The sequence below is a fragment of the Bidens hawaiensis genome, unplaced genomic scaffold (assembly GCF_021521415.1).
Source record: "Bidens hawaiensis isolate Kalapana, Puna unplaced genomic scaffold, B.hawaiensis_p1.1 tig00020911_1, whole genome shotgun sequence".
NCBI lineage: Eukaryota > Viridiplantae > Streptophyta > Magnoliopsida > Asterales > Asteraceae > Bidens > Bidens hawaiensis.
The window spans coordinates 61,774-82,768 of NW_027493227.1; the positions used below are offsets into that span (position 1 = coordinate 61,774).

The 20,995-nt window shown below is 35.4% G+C and overlaps 2 protein-coding genes and 1 pseudogene across 3 annotated transcripts; 1 reads left to right on the plus strand and 2 right to left on the minus strand.

Annotated features, from left to right (window-relative positions):
- The first annotated feature begins 1,486 nt into the window (after positions 1-1,486).
- LOC143562110 (annexin D5-like) lies at positions 1,487-3,980 on the plus strand (annotated as a pseudogene).
- Positions 3,981-5,243: 1,263 nt separating this feature from the next.
- On the minus strand, positions 5,244-8,190 carry LOC143562111 (annexin D5-like). 2 transcript variants are annotated; one of them, XM_077050017.1, is made up of 6 exons: positions 7,894-8,190; positions 7,669-7,814; positions 6,075-6,273; positions 5,767-6,005; positions 5,596-5,685; positions 5,244-5,513 (listed from the first exon to the last, which is right to left on the minus strand). In XM_077050017.1, exons 1-6 carry the CDS (start codon positions 7,967-7,969, stop codon positions 5,310-5,312), a joined length of 954 nt encoding a protein of 317 aa, XP_076906132.1. In that variant the 5' UTR covers positions 7,970-8,190; the 3' UTR covers positions 5,244-5,309. The 2 variants fall into 2 exon arrangements, with proteins under 2 accessions (XP_076906132.1, XP_076906133.1); XM_077050018.1 differs by having other exon boundaries at positions 5,767-5,982; positions 6,055-6,273; positions 7,894-8,180.
- A 3,791-nt stretch (positions 8,191-11,981) lies between these two features.
- On the minus strand, positions 11,982-12,593 carry LOC143562129 (uncharacterized; the record flags this gene model as incomplete). The annotated part of the gene is made up of 1 exon (XM_077050029.1): positions 11,982-12,593. A coding segment is annotated over one exon (612 nt), but the record flags the coding sequence as incomplete, so codon positions are not given.
- Between the last annotated feature and the right edge of the window lie 8,402 nt (positions 12,594-20,995).

Below are 20,995 nucleotides of genomic sequence, written 5' to 3' on the forward strand. Positions count from 1 at the left end.
TATGCTTAAGGAAGTTAAGCACTAGTTGGAATCTTGTTTTGCGATGAAAGATCTTGGAGAAGCCGCATATATTCTGGGAATAAAGATCGATAGAGATAGATCTAAGCGGATTCTAGGGATTAGTCAAAGTACTTACATAGACAAAGTGATGGTACGCTTCTCAATGGAAAACTCCAAGAAAGGAGCTGTTCCAATGACTAAAGGAACCGTGTTGAGCAAATCGCAATCTCCGGCAACGGACATTGAATCTAAACGTATGCAAGCAATTCCATATGCTTCTGCGGTTGGCTCTATCATGTATGCTATGTTGTGCAATAGACCTGACATCTCGTATGCCTTGAGCATGACCAGTCGTTTTCAACAGAGTCCTGGCATTGCCCATTGGACTGCTATGAAGAACATTCTAAGGTACTTGAATAGGACCAAAGACATGTTCTTGGTGTTTGGGGGAGTGGAAGAGGAGCTCACTGTAAAGTGTTACACTGATGCTAGCTTCCAGACTGACCGAGATGATTCTCGCTCACAGTCGGGTTTCAACTACTCTTTTTTTCCTTTGTGCATGTTATTTTCAACTTTATTAGACGACTTGGAATTGACTAACTTAAATAAGTCTACTCGATTTTGACCCTTAAAATTAATAATTTAAAAAAAACAGTATGCCTTGACCTAACTTATTCCGCTTCAATTCTGGATTGACTCAAACACGTCCTAACCCATCACTCAAACCAAGCCGACCCCATAGTTTCAGAGGCTAGTGATACATGAAGATAAAGGTGAGGCTAAGATCGATGATGTTTAAACCGATCTTTCTCTTTCATACATGTCATTTTTAACTTTTCAGACAAGTAAGATAAGTTTAACAAGTATATGGAATTAAATGGCCGAAGAATAAATTATTGGTGAGGCAAAACCCATAAAAAATAGGCATACTTTATGTTATTTCTCATAAAAGTATGAAATAAACACAGGTTTTCTTCATTTATGTTCGTAAATGTCCGTTTTTGTTTGTTCATTTATGTTTGTTTATTTACGTTCGTTTAAATTTTAATAAACAAACAAGTAGTTATACTTTAACTAATATGTTTCTTTCATTCATATTTTTTTAACTTTCTAGACCAAAATAAATAAGCTTAACAGATCATATTAAATGTGGTGGATTTACTCTTTAATGATGTTCTTGGGTAAGTCAGGCCTGAAATGTCAAAACCAATATAAACGATTAACATCTCATCTAAGAAAGTCACCCATGTATTGAAGATGATTCCAAACGCTCTTAAAAAACAATATGATTGAGAAATAAATTAACAGTGATGTATATTTATTTGTATTTATTTATATATCTCCTTACATGTTCAAATCTTCAAATCATGTGTGAAGATATACAAAACATATATACAAATAAATATATCATATGATTTTGACACATTTGAACAAATCTATATATACCCCTTGGTTTCTTTTCTTTCTCTAAACTCACTCTCTTATTCACTCTTAATCACATATCGATCATGTCGACTCTAACTGTTCTTCCATCGCCGGTTTCGCCCCGGGAGGATGCAATTAAGTTATATAAAGCTTTCAAAGGTAAAACACCTTCAACTTATTAATATGAACGAAAATATAATTCATATAATATAATTTATATGAACATGAGTTAAGCTTTTGTTGAAATGAACCAGGATTTGGGTCTGATGACACGGCTATAATCGGTATTCTTGCTCATTGAGATGCAACGCAACGGGCGTATATCCAGCAAGAATACCAGACAATGTATTCAGAAGACATCCTTAAACGTTTGGCTTCTGAACTTAGCGGCAAATTAGAGGTATGGATAGGGTGTGCATAGTTTGGTTTGGGTCGGTTTTGGGCTAAAAGCGAACCAAAAAATCTAAACTTCGGTTTCTGAACTTTTGTAAACTATTTGCTTTCAGTTTTTGTCGGTTTTGCCGTTTGAACTTGAAAATTTTGGGTTGACAAAAAATTGAGTCGAATATAATGTTTTTGGGACTAAATCTTATTGTTATATAATAACTAACTGATTATATACATTTGGACTAAATATTTGAGTTACATATTTAATAATTATGTATAAAGTACTTACAACAAAAACTATAAAATGAAAATCTATGAATTCGGTTGGATTCGGTTTTCTCGGGTTTTATTACATGAAAAAACAAAACTGAACCGTAAGTTCGGTTTTTACAAAAATATAAAAAGAAACGGTCAGTTTTTGTTTTGGTTTGGTTTTTAAATTTTGGATCTGTTTTTCGGTTTCATGCGCATCCCTATAGTATAATAGTAAGCATAGATCTATAGTCTATTTTGACTTTAGATATATGGTTTCATTGTTTGCTGATCTTCTAATAATATCTTTCCCTACTAATAACAACAATGCATAAACCATGAAACTGAATTTTGAATATGTCATAGACTGCAGTTCTGCTTTGGATGCCTGATCCAGCAGGAAGAATGCCAAAATATTAAGGGAGTCACTGAGTCCGGGTTTTATAAACCTTGAAGCAGTAACCGAAATCATATTCTCTCGAACTTCTGTGCAACTACAAACTCTCAAGCAACTTTACCACTCCACGTGTGGAACGTATCTTGAACATGACATCGAGCTACAAACTTTTGAGGATCACCAAAAGGTCGAATCTTTACGCCCTTTATATTTTACCAAGTTATAGTTTTGCATATAGTGTAACCAGGGCCGTCTTATGGGTAAGCAAAATAAGGCCAAGTCTTTAGGCCTTTAGTTTTATAGGGCCTCAATTTAAAATAGAGTTTTGTATTATGGGTTTCTGAAAGTGGGTTTTTTTAGAATTAATAACTCAGTGACGGCCACAAATTAAGGAGGAATGTCACATACGCATTATCACTGCATATCATCTATATTTCATAATTCATAAATACTTTATGTAACTATAAACTTAAAAACGACGGAAAAAAAATCCCTCAAGCCATTTTAGTTAATTTGAGGCCTCGGAACACGTTGAGACGGCCCTGAGTGTAACTTGTTTTTTTGAGTGGTGAAAAGGCATCATTTAACTGAAAACCGTCTTCTTGTGCAGATTATGCTTGCTTGCTTAAGCAAACCGCGATATGAAGGGATGGAAGTCGACAGGGAAATGGCCGCAAAGGATGCAAAAGCTTTGTATAAAGCCGGTGAAAAGAAACTAGGAACCAACGAAAAGGTTTTCATGAAAATTTTTAGGAAAGAAGTGGAGCACAGTTGATTGCTATAAAGGCATGTTACCATGACATGTATGGTGGATCACTCAAAAAGGTTATGTTACTATATATCAAGAAACATGAAAAAATTAAACATATCTTTTATTGTTTTCTATCAAGTTTGTTTCCATGATTTTGCTAGCTAACACATGTATTTTTTTTAAACAATTTTCAGGCCATAAAGTAGGAGACTTCAGGGTTATTTGAGAAAGCACTTTTGACAATCTTACAATGTGCTGAAAATCCTGCTAAGTATTTTGCAAAGGTAAAATATTTAGTTAACCATAAATCTTTATTTAAGGTTACACTATGATACATACTCATGTACTTATATGTTGTTTGAAAATGATTATAGGTGCTATATAAGTCAATGCAAGGCTTAGGGACCAATGACACAACACTTATGCGGGTGATTGTGACAAGAACTGAAATCGATATGCAATACATAAAGGCCGAATATTACAAAAAGTATAAGAAGAGTTTGAATGATGCAGTTCACTCTGAAACGTCTGGTCACTATCGAAGTTTTCTTCTCTCGCTTCTTGGCCCCAATCATTAGATTGATGGTCTTTCTTGATTGTTCTTGTACGTTGTTTTTTTCTTAATAATCTAAGGTTTGTGATTTGTGTTTGTTTTGATATTTTGCACACCAATGTGTACCTTTTCACTGTAATTTGAGTTTGTTTGGATAATTGAGCACCAAGTTGTACTTGTTTACTTCTAAAGCTATTGGCATCAAGAGTTTGGATTGATCACAATGTGATAAGATTCGGGACGGACACCGGGATCGTACGTGATTAGGTTTTAAAGAAAGGGCGATTCATATATAACCTTACAAATATTGAAAATATTATATATACCCATGCAAAACTAAAAATATTGTAAATGCCCTTACAAAGTTATTAATATATCATATATACTCAATTCATTAAAAAATTTTAAAACTGGCTATATTACTCTAAGTTTGATTAGATGTGATAAAAGGTTTAACAGTGTAGACCATTCGATGCGATAAATCTTCGAATGGTTTGCAATTTTGAATAAGGGACGAGAGACGATTTGGCTGTCGTTAAAGGTGAGAAACGTCAATTAAAATTAAAATAATAGCATATGGTATAAACGCATTATATAATTATAATAGAAAGGGGTAGAATGGTCTATTCGTTAAAAATGGCATATGTAAAAGTTAAATTTTTTGAAAAATAACAGCAAAATGGTCATTTATTAAATTAGTATTAATTAATAGGGGTATATATGATACTTTAATTGTTTTTATAAGGGCATATATGATATTTTAGTTACTTTGTAATGGTATATGTGATATTTTAAGTTTTGTTTGGGTATATATAATATTTTTAGTGTTTGTAAGGGTATATATGAAACTAATCATTTAAAGAATATTGCGGGCATAGAACCGGAATGGTATTAGATGATTATCCGAAACATACACACCCACTTACATAAAGCATAGCTGTGAACATTTTATCACTATCATTGTTTAATAGAGTAACATCCACTATGCGTCTCCTGACACCACTTTGTAGTCATTCCCACCACAACCTCTATCGTCCTCGCTAGCTACCATAAAATAATATAGCATGTGAACCTATTTTTGTTCTACTTTTATACGACTCATTTCTATCCAACTACGTTCTGACCCGGACCAAATTAATAATTTTGTAAAATGCACGTCTTGATACGATTCATTTTGCCTGGAACTCTTATTGACAGGATCTGCCTTACCTATCTAGTTTGAAAAGCTTAATTATGTGCATAAAAAATCTATCAAATTAATGTGTTCATATATTTTTTTAATCAAGTACTATTTACTTACAAATTTGCTAGTTATATCATTTTATATCAGTGATCACTGCATTCATTTTATTCATTCTAAAATATATAAAATTTGGAAGAAAATATTGTGTTACTCTCTTTTGTGCTTTCTTGCAATATATATTTGAATAGATCCATGACTTAAAAACTAAACAAGCGGTGTTCATAGATTCAAAAACACAAATCACAACCCTAAATTATACGACAAATTAAAACAAAGTACAACTCAAGAACGATCCCCAATCTTAAAGATTTGGGCCAAGAAGCGAGAGAAGAAAAGAGCGATAATGGCCAGATGTGTCAGAGTGAACTGCGTCTTTCAAACTCTTCTTGTACTTTTTGTGGTATTCGGCCTTTATGTGTTGCATATCGATTTCAGTTCTTGTCACAATCACTCTTATAAGTGTTGTGTCATTTGTCCCTAAGCCTTTCATTGACTTATATAACACCTATAGTTATTTCAAACCGCATATAAGTATGACAGGGTCATGTTATAACGTTAAAAATAATTGTGGTTATTTAAGATTTCACCTTGGCAAAATACTTTTCGGGATTTTCAGCACATTGTAAGATTGTCAAAAGTGCGTGCTCGAATAAACCTGAAGTTTCCTTCTTGATAGCCTGCAAAATGGTCAAGAAAATGTTTTTAGCAAAAAATCTTGGAAGCAAACTTAAGGCAAAGTTGGTTTTTTTTTTGATAACCTTTTTTAGTGATCCACCATACATGTCATGGTAACATGTGTTTATAGCAACCAAATGTGCTCTATTTCTTTCACTGAAAATTTGCACGAAAACCTTTTCGTCAGTTCCTAGTTTCTTTTCACCAGCTTTATACAAAGCTTTTGCATCATTTGCGGCCATTTCCATGTCGACTTCCATGCTTTCATCACGCGGTTTGCTTAAAAAAGCAAGCAAAATCTGCCCGAAAAGATCATATTTAAGTTAAGTTACATTATATGCAAATGTGGTAATATTTTGTTAAGATTCGACCTTTTGGTGATCCCCCAAAGCTTGTTGTTCAATGCCATGTTCAAGATAAGTTCCAAAAGTCGAGTGGTAAACTTGCTTAAGAACTTGAAGTTGCGAAGAAGTTCGAGAGCATATGACTTCGGTTACAGCTCCAAGATTTATAAACCCTGTGTAGAGTGCTTCCTTTAATATAGTTGCATCCCTTTCTACTAGATCATGCATCCAAAGCAAAACTGCAGTCTATGACATGATTTTAAAAGTTAATACTAGAGGTGCACAAATCGGATTTTCTGGTACCCGGTTCCAGGTATGGAACCGGATTCGGATATTGCCTGGTATTAGAAAATCAGGTAATGGCCATACCTAGGTCAAGTTCGGGTCAGGGTATTGTCTCTTCAACCATACCATATGCATCGGATTCGGGTCGGGTGTAGAACCGGGTATTTGAATACCCTATTTCCGGGTATTGAAAAAATTATCTATATTTGGGTATTTTTCGGGTATAGATTGGGTTTTTAAGGGGCTGCACTTTTTGGGTGTATTTTTCGGGTATATTTCAGGTGCTTTTCTCAAGCGTTTGAAAAACCTGGTTCCGGGTATGGAACAAGTTCTGGTTTTCGGGGATTACCGGGTACATATCGGGTCCGATCTGAGTATGAGTATGGATAAGGTCGTGTACAGGTTCAGGTATTATAAAACCCATATATATATAAAAAATTAACGGGATATTTTTTTTCGGGTCCAATTCCGAGTTAGGGTTTTTTAACACCTCTTGTTAAAGCCATGTTTTCCAAATTTAAATTTATTTTCATGTAGGGCCGGCTCTGAGAAAGCAAAAAAAAAAAAAAAAAAAAATCGGCCGAAGGCGAAATTTTTTTTTATCTTAAGTAAAAGAAGTATTTTGTTGTCTTTAAACAATTTAAATTTTATATGGGTTTACTTGGTTATAATTTGGGTTGTGTAAAAACTTTTCTATCAAAAAAAGATAAAACGTGTGTCAAATGGGACTTGAACCCATAACATTTTTGTTAGAAGTAATACACTTTGCCACTGGACCAAACTATTGGTTATGTAATATAGGTTTAAAGATTAAATATACATAGTGTATTGTATAAAAATACAATATAATTCAAAAAAAAAATCCGGGCCTAGCCGGTGTCGGGCCTGTGGCCCTCGACCACCTTGCCTCACCCCAAGGCCGGCCCTGGCCGGCCCACTATTATTACATGTAAAGCTAGTGCTTCATATTCTAAAATCGTAGGGCCTCATTTTAAAGTGAAATTAGTTATTTGTTACGCCCGTCTAAACTCAAGCTCAACACGTTTAATTCATGAGAGCTCGAGCTCTATTTCTAAAGATCCAATTCGGCTCGTAAATTATTTAGTTATTTTTATAACCTAATAAATATTGCATAGATATGTATTTAATATATTAAATAAAAATTATATAAATTATATGTTCGTTTAGGTTCACGAGCCTCCTCGAGCCTGATAAGTGAAACTCAAACTTAGACTTGAACTCATCTGATTTTTTAGTGAGACAATCTCAAGTAGCTTAGAAGCTGCTCGAATTATATACAACATAAGTCAATTATTCCCACGACCTTAAAATTTACAAAAATCAAAATTAGCATACCTCTAACTTGCCGCTAAGTTCGGAAGCCAAACGTTTAAGGAGATCTTCATGATACATTGTCTCGTATTCTTGTCGGATATATGCCCGTTGTGTTGCATCTCGATGAGCAAGAATTCCAATCACTGCCTCAGTGTCACACCCTAATCCTGATTCATTTTGTTTAAAAAACAAAACAATCAGCAAAAGAAAAAAAGAAACAAAAACATATGTTGATTAACTTTTAACCTTTGAAAGCTTTATATAACTGAATTGCGTCGTCCCGGGGTGAAACCGGCGTCGGAGGAACAGTTAGAGTAGCCATATGATCGATCAGTGGTTTAGACTTAGAGAGAAAAATAATGAGGAATTAAATGGAAAATGAGATGATCAAATATTCAAATTATGGGTGTTGTTATAAACATGTTTTTTTTTGTTTTCTATTGGACGTAGACTTGTTAAAGTTATAAGTCGTCTAAAAAGTTATAAACAGCATGCATGAAAGAAAAAGATTGGTTTAACTTTTCATCTTATCGTCACCTTTTTCTTCATAGTGGATTAGTGACACTAGCCCACTAAGCTATTAACAATACAATCACTTATTTATGTCGAGTTGACGGAGACACCAATTTTAAGAAGTGGATAGAGAAATACCAATTTTAAGAAGTGGATAGAGAAATTATGTGACCAAGAGTGGCGGGTTTAATAACTGGGCTAAAAGTTTCAACATAATCGAGACCGGGACGTTGGTGAAAAGCTTTCGCTACTAAACAAGCCTTTAAACGATCAACTTCATCGTTGGGTTTGAATTTAGTTAAGAAAACCCATTTGATTCGGGTGGAACAAGAGACCAAGTGTCATTATGTTGTAGGGCGATTAACAATACAATCAGTTCCCGCTTAGAAGTTTGAATAACAAGTCAAATCATTATTTTTAGATAATATTTCATAGTAATATTTCATAGTTATTAGTTTTCTTTTATTGTGTATTAGAGGAGTGCCTGTGCGATGCTACGGGAACATATATCGTTGATGTTGATAATGATCAGGTTTCAATTTTTAGTGGTTCTGGTTTGGTTTCGATGACTAGAACTCGTGGAACTTGACTACTGCTGTAAAGAAGCCAAGTCGAGTCGAGTCGAGCCAGTGTGCTCGAACTCGAACTTAATTGAGCTGGCTTGGCTCAAGCTTGTCGAGCCGGGCTCCTTTAAAATTTTTTTTAACTTTTTTAATTTTTTTTTTAATTTTTTATTTTATATTTTACAATTTTTTATATATAAAAGACAAAAATTATAACTTTAACATACATATTATATAAAATTATAAGGAATTAATAACGTTATATGTTTTATTTTAGTTATTCTTTTATAAGGTTTTAGGTATCGAGTGGCATAATATATGTATAATTTTTATTTATTTATTTGTTTCTTAGTATGCTATTATTATATATAGATATTAAAATTTATAGTTTAATCTAAACAAGCCGAGTTAACAAGCCGAGCCATGAGCCGAGCTCATCAAGAAAAGGATAATTAATCAAGATGTATCAATTTGTATTTTCTTATGTCGTTTGGTTAGAATCTAGCTTTTTTTAGCCGATAATTTTTCAAGCTATTTTCAAGCAAAACGCGGGCTTTTTGAACAGCTCTAAACGTGACAAACCACCCATTCAAGAACTACAAAAGGTCAAGTCAGTGAGATGTACACATGAGAGAGAGACAGTGAAACACCTACTTTTGAGGTTCCATGATCTCTATATATGTATCATCATTGTTTCAAAAGTGTTCATGGTCTTGTTTAGTTGGTTTTTATGGAAATTCTAAACTGAACCGCCAACTATGATTTCGTATAATAGCTTACCAAATGGTAGGCTTGCTTGGGTCAGATGGACAAGCCAAAACGGTTCATTTAGCTCTTTGGACAGTCATTAATTCTTATACCAGATTATTAATTAATCTATGTTACATTTTAAATTTTATGAATTAAATACATATGATATATGCATGACTACTTAATCTAAACAAAAAATGGAAAAAAGAAACTAATTAAGGTATATGGTAGATTGGTTTACACAATCGGTTCTAAGTTCTAAATCATGAATCAAACCGTTAAGTTGGGTATTTAAGTTGTGAAACAAACTATTAAACCCACTTTTTAAGCCGTTAGTCGAACCGTATAAATCTAAAAACCGGCTGATTAACTTCACATTAAACCAGTATGATCTAAACTTGACCAACATGTTTAAATTGTTGGGCTTAGTATCAAGATGTGCATCTAGTCAGTCAGTTTAAAGTGGATGAGGATAAGAATCTTCCTGATCACAATTATCAATAATTAATTATTCCATAGTTAATATATCTACCATGCATAGTTGTATACATGCATGAACTAATAAAATTAAACAAAATCCCAAATACATAATATATTAATCATAGTACCTTAATGTTTTTTGTCATCATCTTCTTGTCTGTTCTTTGAACAATGATCTCAAACTCAAGAAACACCATGATCATAAAACCATTTGATTATATTGTATTAATTGACATTGTTACTTCAAATAATTCCAAAGCTTCATCTTAAAGTTTTATAATTGTAATTATTAGCTTTTCTTATTTTGAATCACTAAATTTCCAATATTATAACTGTGTCAAGTTTAATACATTTTGATTCAAGTAAACATTGCCACATAAGCAGTCTACACTCACTCGATAATGCTTAAGTGTATTTAGTTCTTTTGTCCTCCACAGTCATTGCGTCTAAATCATGTTTGCAATATTTGAGGTCCGGTAATCTTATGAACTTATCATCTATATATCAAGCCCACGGCCTATGTCGGAATGCCTAGAGTGTTACATTTACTATTATTAGTCTATTACATACATTAGTAAACATTTTAATAACTTTTGTATTTTCTAGTTTACATTTTTGTTTATAGCCCGTGAACTTCAATAAAATTATTTTTATTTTCCTTATTTGACGACTACGCCAAATGCCAGTATTTAACTAACAATGTCGCAACGCGTATGTAAATCCCTATAGATTATTAAAATAATGGTTGTGCATCTCAATCACATGTGGTCACCATGTTCCCTTGTAGATGGTACCAAGGACATTAGAACTGCCAAATCTATATGATTAAACAACTTCATATACCATAATACTACTGTAACAAAACCTAGGGCCAAAACAAAGAATATTGGATTCTCATGAATCTTTGTTTCATTCCATGCATACTTACCATTCTTTTAAATATTTGCTCTCGTTTTCATAACTCGAACGACTAAGTTTATAGAATTTAACAGTGTCCGTGTCTGACAAGTTGCTAACTCTACAATCAAGAAATACGCAATATACCTTGGAATAAATAATTTTCCTTTATTAAAAATGAAACTTTTATATATAATTTTCATGGTTTCAATAAACAAATAAGACCTCCATTTCCCCATAAAATGATAAAATCCAAGTAAGCTCAAAGCTAAGCATTGTTACCTAAAACTTTGACTAATCAAGAGTCAAAGTCTTTCCATTTTAATAAAAAAAATAATCAAATATTATATCAAAATTCCAGCAAAATTTCTGCAATTACGCGTTTGAAGATATAAATGCTATAGTGACAACTATGAGAAAGTGTACGGTCTGAAAGTACACCCATCCGTGCATAAAGTACAACCAAGACACTAGTATTGTCAAACAAATTAAATGAACATTCTACATTTTATTATTCAAATGTAAAATAAAATTATTATCATTAAAGAATACACGAGGGTGATGGTGGAAGACCAGATGAATATGTTGTTTTTACTAGTTGGATTTGTTGAACTGAACGTGTTTTATCACCGCATTGGCGTGCTTCCTAACGAGTGTTCACATGTGTTGGCCTTAGGTGAGGGTTTTTCCCGGTCAAAATCGGTTCGAACCCGCTTAACCGAACCAAAACCGGGCAAAAACAGATCCAAACCGAAATCGTAACCAGGTCAAGAAATCAATCATAAATCTGTTTTGACTTTTGTTGACCAAATCAAACCGGTTTTAGGTTTTAAATTGGTTTGTGCACCTGTACTATAAAGTCAAACAAATCAAATGAATATTATGTTTTATTCAACTGTAAAAAATAATTATTATCATTAATGAATGAATATTGAATACACATGTAACATCTACAATTTTATCTCCCACCTATATATTTATATAAGTAAAAAAAAAATAAAAAAACTAAAGTTGTATACATGTTTGAATCTTTGATACTTTGATCATGTTAACTTTAAAAAGAATGAATGAAATAAATCACTAATCTCCTATGTTAATCTCATATCTACCCTAAAAAAAATAATAATTTAATCAAAAAATCATTTGACTTGGGGAAGAACTCTTGTGGCTGCAAGGGGCACAATTTCTTGAAAAAAAACTCTTATTAATATTCTTGTGGCTGCAAGGGGCACTTTCGGGAGATAAATTTGCTTGCTCCAATGCATGTGACTGCATCTCAGTAGGGTAGTCTCTCAAACACCCTATGCGGGGCCCGGCTCCCGTGCTCCACTTGCACGACAGCTGGCGTCCCAGTTGAAAAGAGTTTGTTCCTTTATGCGAACCTATTCTTTTCAAGATTGACTTTTTAGGGACTGTTTTGTCTAAACTCGGCTCGTCTTCGTCATCTGACACGTCATGTGCTGACGTGGCGTCATCGTCAGCGTGATTCTTGGTGTCGAGAGTGGTTAGTTTCCTGCTTGATGAACGAGAAAGTCTCGATTTTTTTGGCGAGTCCAGGGGTAAATTGGTAATTTGTTTCATGACAAGTGTCACTTTTGAGATGTGATCGACTAAAGGCATGTCTTCTGTATCTAAGCGTTCCTTTTCGCTCACGTCGTCTTCTGACGAGTGAGTTCTTACATGAAGGCTAACGCCTTGCTTGTTAAGAGACTCGTTATCATCTTCATCTGAATTCGTCTGATAATAATAATAATAATAATAAAAAATTTAATAATTAATAAAATATTTTTATCTTTTATCAATTAAAGAAAAGTAAAAAACTTTAGAATCTTATTTTTTTTACCTTAACATAAGTAGTATCCACATCATTATCTTGCAGAAACGAAACAAAATGTTGAAAATTTTCTTGTGTGGGACGATAATGCCCGCTATGAGGCCAAATCGCCTGTTAAATAATCACAAATCACAATATTATTAGCATAAATTTACAAAAAAATATATATATAAAAAATAAAAAAATTATATACCAAATTACCTATATATATCAAATTAAAATTACCTTTAAAACGCCTTTCTCAGAAACCAATCTCCCGGCTGCTAATGTGGCACCGCCGGCTAAAAAACTCGAATGTTGAAATAAGCCTTTCTTTTTTACTCCAACATATAAAGTTCTAGACGTACTTAAAACAAAAATCCATTTAGAACCCGTTGATGATCCGGTCGTGTCTACATATTCTCCTGTTTGTTTATATAAAAGCTTCCCGTCCTCTATTGCAACCTCATATTCCCTCCTCTCCATCTGTTAAAAATATATAAAAAAACAAATCTTTAAATAATTGTTCGTTTGTTAAAAAAACGAAAGTTTAGTATATTAAAAAAATGCTGCTCTTTGCTTATCTCCGTCCATCTATAGCCTTTCTCCGGCCAGCCCGCTTTTCCGGCGAACCTTTTCAGCCGCTTTCAAGCAAATCCGGTGAGTCGCGGTTTTCCGGTGAGCCAGATTCCAGAGAACTGTTGCTGTTACAAGCTGCCACTGCCGTCTCTGCTGTTCTCCGCCGTCCGCCGCCGCCGTTCGCCTGCCGGAACAGTTGGATCTCCATTGTGTCATCTCTAGTTCTTCTCGTTAGCCTTTGGTGTCTTCCCGGTTTGTGTATAACCGAGGTATATCGACAAAACACCCTATGGTTGATTATTATTTATGTTATTCGTGCTCGTACGCGTTTGTAATCGGATCCGGGTTCGGTTTTCGTTTTGGTTCGTTTTAACTCGTTATATCCGCTGCGTTTTATAACTCGTTCATATACTCGTTTATTAATAATGATTAACAACTATTGAAACGATTCTTTTAACTAAAACGGGTTCAAATATAATAACCGTTTTCGTTCCGAACCACCGTTGAAACCCCAACAGTGGTATCAGAGCCGCGGTTACAACGTACGAGTCGATACCGGTTCGCTTAAACCGGATTTACATCTTAAACTTTAAATCGTTTAAAGTTTTGATCTAGATTTATTTTCGGGTGATTTTGAGTTGGTCAAAATTTTGTTTATTTTATTTGACCAAGTCAAAACGACCCGAAATTTTATTTATTGTGAATATGTAAATCCGGCCCCGACCTATGTGTTTGTTTGGTTGTGTTTGGTGTTTGAGCTTGTTTTGGCCATATGGTTGGTTCAAAAGTTGTAAAAAGGTTATTATTTAATTTTCGGTTTTCTTTTGCCATTAAGATGGTTCAAATTTGTAATAGGACATATTAATGTTAGTTTATAAATTTGTAATTAAGAAGACGCGAAGATAACCGAGGACGAGCTCGAGGACCATTTTGGAGTTAGTGGGAGTTCGGGCAATACGACGGGATGCACGGCGTAGTCCATCCTTGTGGTTGTTTGTGTTGTGACCCCTTGACCCGGTCGGTCTCCCTAATTGGCTCTAGCGAGACCGATCAACTTTTGGCATAAAGGATTTACATATTTTTGTTATTTGCTATTTGTGGTTGCTTGGTTTGATTATAATAGGATTATAATATCACCAACCTAATACCAAATAAATTGGAAAATAAACATTTTATTAACCGATTTTGTTTTGCAAATTAAAAGCGTTTTGATTTCCAAAACTAATAAGTTATTATAACTTAAAATTGGTTAGTCGTATCGCTACAAACTTAGTTTTAATAGGTTATTTAAAATTAAGTGTCCTGAGAGATGAAATGGTTCATCTATGCGTCGCGGTAATAAATACAGTAAAATTTGACTTTTACTCTATTTGGTAATTTTAAAATTTATCCCAATTTAAAACCAATAGTTTATGCCAATCCTACTACTAGTCACACTTGAGGCATACTGCGAAATTTCGAGTGTTTGGAGCTACAGCACCGCACTTGTTTTCTAGCCTATCCCATCAAGGTGAAAGCGCTTCGTTGACACATCCGGCCCTTTCTCACGTCACGGTACTAGGACAACTATTATTTTACTCTCCTGTTACGTGCTAAAGCTGTCTGGAGACTTAAAGTGGGCAAATATGAGGCTAAACGTATCTATACAGACAATCGTTGTCTCTATAGGCCTCATAACCGAGAGTTGTGCTCTATTCACAATTGACAATCGTTGTCGGTCTGCCTAACCACTTATTAATGTTGTTTGCTACAGCTGCCTTTAATAACTGGAAGCCAGATTCTCATACTCCTAATTTATTAATGTTATTGGGTCATTAATAATAGGACTACAGCGTCGAAAATACTAATTAAATTTACTTTTGCTTAATTAATCAGATGTCGTCAAACGAATACTCACCCTACGCCCTTAAGACTATCCTTGAGAAGGATAAACTGAACGGTACCAACTTCATCGAATGGCACCACAACTTGAGACTTGTTCTGACCATGGCAAAGCGCCTGTATGTTCTCGATGGACCAGTTCCAACCGAGCTTGAAAACAACACAGCCGCTGCACGAAAAGTTCTTGACAAGCATAAGGATGACTCGGCTGAGGTCTCCTATATTATGCTAGCCACCAAGACTTTGGTGCCTATGAGATGCTTGAGCAACTCAAGGGCATGTTCCAGAAACAAAGCCTTCAAGAACGTTTCGACCCCATGAAACAACTCATCAGTTACAAGATGGCAGAGGGGTCTCCCATCAGTGCTCATGTTCTTAAGATGAAGGGGCACATCGATCAGCTCAAGAAACTTGATTATCCCATGCCCGATGAGATGGCATCGGATTTCATTCTCAACTCTCTCTCCAACTCATACGACCAGTTCGTAATGAATTTCAACATGAATGGTTGGGTGAAGACAGTGTCGGAGCTTCATAAAATGCTCAAGACGGTTGAGATGAACATTCCTTCTATGACCAATTAAGTTCTGATGATTCAATCTGCTAGTGTCAAAAAGCCAAAACCAAAGAATCGGGGTTTTAAGGGAAAAGGCAAGAAGAAAGTTACTGTTGCTGCCAATGTTGCCACCAACACTAACAAGGTAGTTGCAAAGAAAAAGCCGCCGCCCTTTGAGGAGCGCAAGTGCTACAAATGCAACCAAATGGGACACTGGATGAGAAACTGCCCCGAGTACCTTGCTGAAACCAAAAAGAAGAGAGCCAATGGTGAAGGCTCTTCTGGAGGTATTTCCATATACATTATTGAACTTTTCACTGTCTCTAGCAACACATGGGTATTTGATACCGGATGTGGTTACCACATCGTTAATGTCTTGCAGGAGCCTGAGAAGTGGAAGAAACTGAAAAAGGCAGCATGGAACTCATCGTTGGAGATGGGAAGAGAGTACCAGTTCTGGCAACCGGAGTATTTCATTTTACTTGTCCATCTGGCCTAGTTTTTCCTTTAAATAATTGTTTGTATGCTCCTGGCTTGACCAGAAACATCATTTCAGTTTCGTTATTATTTGAACAAGGATTTAAGTATGTTCTTAATGGCATGGCTATTTCTGCTTACTTAAATGATATCTTTTATTTTAAGGCTAAACCTCGAAATGGTATTTATGAGATTGATGTTCAACCTGACAATAACGTATATCATCTTTCAAATCGTATCAAGACTAGTGTCAATGATACTTTTCTATGGCATTGCCGACTTGGCCACATAAGCAAGGCAAGAGTTAAAAGACTCCAATCTGAAGGTATTCTTGAATACACAGGACAGACTCTTTTAACACTTGTGAATCTTGCTTAGCTGGCAAACTCGCCAAAGACTCCTTCACTAATAAAAGTGAACGAGCAAGTGATCTGTTAGGACTCTATACTGATGTATGTGGACCTTTCAGAACCATGACTAGAAACCATGAAACTTTTGAAATGTTCAAAGAGTTTTTAAGCGAAGTGGAAAAACAACTTGATAAAACCATTAAGATACTTCGATCAGATCGAGGTGGAGAGTATCTTAGCACAGAGTTCATCACTCATCTAAAAGAGCATGGAATTGTTTCACAGCTCACTCCACCTGGCACACCCCAACTTAATGGCGTGAGCAAGAGGAGAAATCAAACATGGCTAAACATGGTTCGATCGATGATGTGTAGAACTAACTTGCCTCACTCCTTTTGGGGTTACGCCCTTATGACCGCCGCCCGCATTGTCAATCTAGCTCCAACTAAGAAGATAGACAAAACACCATATGAGATATGGCATAAAGGAAAGAAACCCAAATTGTCTTATCTTAGAGTATGGAGATGTGATGCTTATATCACAAGTGAGTCTGATGACAAACTTGATCCCCGCGACGAAAAAGTTATTTTCGACGGATACTATTACAAGAGCGGTTATTACTTCTTTCATCCTGATACAAATACGATTTCTGTCAGGAGGAAAGGCTACTTCCTTGAAGAAGAATTTCTTAGTCAAGGAACTAGAAGTAACATTGTCGATCTTGAAGAAATTCAAGAACCACAACCAACTGCTGAGGAAGTTGGAGAGTCTGATCAACAAGTTGTTGTTGCTGACACATCAAACGTGAACACAAGCGTTCGCAGAAGTTGTAGGACTCCCGTACCAAATTCTAGATACTTATGTCATCTAGATGATCCTGAAGTCTTATTAGTAGCCGAATCTGGGGACGAGCCTACTAACTACAAGTTTGCTATCTTGGATCCGGAATCCAAGAAATGGCAAGATGCCATGAACGCTGAGATGCAATCCATGCATGATAACCAAGTTTGGAACTTGGTTGAGCTACCCCCGATAGTCGGGAAGTAGGGAGCAAATGGATTTTCAAGAGAAAAACCGATATGCATGGAAATGTGCAAACCTATAAGGCACGGCTAGTCGCGAAAGGTTTAACTCAAACTCAAGGTGTTGACTATGATGAAACCTTTTCGCCCGTTGCTATGACTAAGTCAATTAGGATATTGCTTGCCATTGCTGCATACTATGACTATGAGATATGGCAAATGGATGTCAAAACCGCTTTTCTTAATGGGCATCTTTTTGTAAGATGTCTATATGGTTCAGCCTGAAGGTTTTGTCGATCCAAAATATCCTAATAGGGTTTGCAAATTGAACAAGTCCATTTATGGGCTTAAGCAAGCATCTCGAAGTTGGAATCTTCACTTTGATGAGAAAATCAAAGAGTTTGGTTTTGTCAAAAATGAAGATGAGCCTTGTGTTTACAGAAAGGCTAGTGGGAGCACTATATCATTCCTCATGTTGTAAGTGGATGATATACTGATCATTGGGAACAACATTCCTATGCTTAAGGAAGTTAAGCACTAGTTGGAATCTTGTTTTGCGATGAAAGATCTTGGAGAAGCCGCATATATTCTGGGAATAAAGATCGATAGAGATAGATCTAAGCGGATTCTAGGGATTAGTCAAAGTACTTACATAGACAAAGTGATGGTACGCTTCTCAATGGAAAACTCCAAGAAAGGAGCTGTTCCAATGACTAAAGGAACCGTGTTGAGCAAATCGCAATCTCCGGCAACGGACATTGAATCTAAACGTATGCAAGCAATTCCATATGCTTCTGCGGTTGGCTCTATCATGTATGCTATGTTGTGCAATAGACCTGACGTCTCGTATGCCTTGAGCATGACCAGTCGTTTTCAACAGAGTCCTGGCATTGCCCATTGGACTGCTATGAAGAACATTCTAAGGTACTTGAATAGGACCAAAGACATGTTCTTGGTGTTTGGGGGAGTGGAAGAGGAGCTCACTGTAAAGTGTTACACTGATGCTAGCTTCCAGACTGACCGAGATGATTCTCGCTCACAGTCGGGTTTCGTTTTCACTCTCAATGGAGGAGCTATTTATTCGAAGAGCTCTAAGCAGAGTGTAGTGGCGGATTCTACCACCGAATCCGAATATATAGCTGCATCAGATGCTGCTAAAGAGGCTGCTTGGATGAAGAAGTTCATCACCGATCTCGATGTGGTTCCGAGTATTCACAAACCAATCGAGATATTCTGTGATAACACAGGTGCCATTGCTCAAGCCAAAGAACCAAGGTCTCATCACAGAACCAAGCACATTCTAAGGAAGTTCCATCTTATTCGGGAAATATTGGAACGAGGTGTCATCGTGATAAGCAAAGTAAACACATATCAAAATCTAGTTGACCCGTTCAACCATCCCAAGTAAGTGACTTTGACCCAGAAAAGTCAAACTTGATAAAAGAGAATTTGAAGATATCACTTATAACCATTTCAGACGTCTATCCTTGAACTTCTTTTAATCGTATAATCATATCAGCTTAAGTAATTGTCAAGAATTGTTCAGATTTCAATGTAGCTCATGGTTTATACACGGTTCATTTCATTACAGTAATCTTTTCCCAACATAGTATATGGCTCGTATTTTAATTTATAGTCACACGCTCATAGAAAAACTGATTTATTTGTTGAATAAAATCTAACTTAAAATTCCGTGAGTTCTCATAAAACGAATCTTGATGACGAGATAAAACCTTGAACGGTCGCTTATTATATTTATGTAAGGTAATATCACAATGGCATTAAAAACTCCTTACGTTAGAATTTCTTAGTGTAACGATTAACAAAGGAAGCATTCTAGCTAGCTAGAGGACGTTAACCCCATACATATGGAGAGAAACATGTATTAGCACAGATGACTCGGGTTAGAAGTCCATTCCATACCGATTAACTATCATCACGCACCTCGTACCCTTAAGGTGTTTAGTGCCTATCAATTTCCAAAGTTTATGTATTATATGATGTAGTTACACTACACTCACAACTCTCCCGTAAATCTCTGGATCATATATGTTTATACATGTATTTTTAAAAATCTAGCTATATATGTAAAGCAATGTGTATCTTTGGGGTTACATTGTTACTATATATCTTTTATACTTGATACACTAACTTACATCGTCAATAAGACTATAAATATACGTTAATTAGTGTCTTTGTGCATAGTCGTATTGTTAAAGTTGCTAGTCTTTACGGTAACGGGTCTTTGAATTTGTACCCTATAAGGTGTTATGCGTCTTAACAATTTTTAAGTTGTCGTTCCGGTGACAACATGGTTGACACATTTTAATCAACATACTATCTCATTTATAGCTTTCACTTTTTGACTCCGCGCCATGAATATAAATATGAAGGTATTCGAATTCCGATCAAACTCTCTTTAAAATTTTTTAGCATAATAACGTCTTTAGTTTACTAGAGACATCGACTTCTTTTTTAGCTCGGTGGAAATAAAACACTTTTCCTTAGTACCCTCTTAAATAGAAATAGAGAACAAAGTAATTAGAAAGATTGTTAGAATCGCCTTCTTCTAAAGAGATCATCTAGAAAGTGAGCGTTTTGAATCGATTCAATACATTCTTATGTACCTATGGGTGCTACGTTGTATTTGAATCAGATTTCATATCAATCTATAATCTATATTGATTGATTGCCTCCATTATGTTGTTGCTAGCAAATACCACTACTTTTGGTTTTCGCTCTTCCAAATCATTCCCGCTGGAGATCCGAACCTTTTTTTTTCTGATCCTTCGATAAGACTACAGAATGTTCTTGTGAATTATGGCCAATACCGGGTATATAAGCAGTGATTTAAATCCAGAGGTTAATCGTACTCTGACAACTTTAAGTAAGGCAGAGTTCGGTTTTTTGGGTGAGAGTGGAAAAGTTGGCAGGTAAGTCACCCTACTATCACTCGATCTACAGAACCGTACATGAGATTTTCAACTCATATGGCTCCTCGTTCAATTCTTTCAAAGTTATTGGATTCTTTTCCGTGTACGAGAATCCCCTTCTTTCTTCCACTCCGTCCCGAAGAGTAACTAGGACCAATTTAGTCACGTTTTCATGTTCCGGTTGAACACTTTCCGTTTTTGATTATTCTCAAAGGAGAAGAAACTATGTGCTCGATCCTTAATTAGAACCTCATCTTAAGGGGTCCAAATATTCAGAACTTTTTAGAAACGTTTGACAACTAATAATTGCCTAAAAGTGATTGCCACTATTAATTTGGCCCATGGATGGTCCAGAGCATCAACATTCATCCGTCTGATGCTAACCCTAGAAGTTCAAATGACACTTTTGCCCCTAGACAACTCTTTAAATATCCTTGTTTTCACCACTTCGAAAACAGCCTCAATCACAACCTGCCTCCAAATGGAGGATCTATATTGTTTTCAACTCTTCTTTTGGCCTTTGTTTCAAAATAA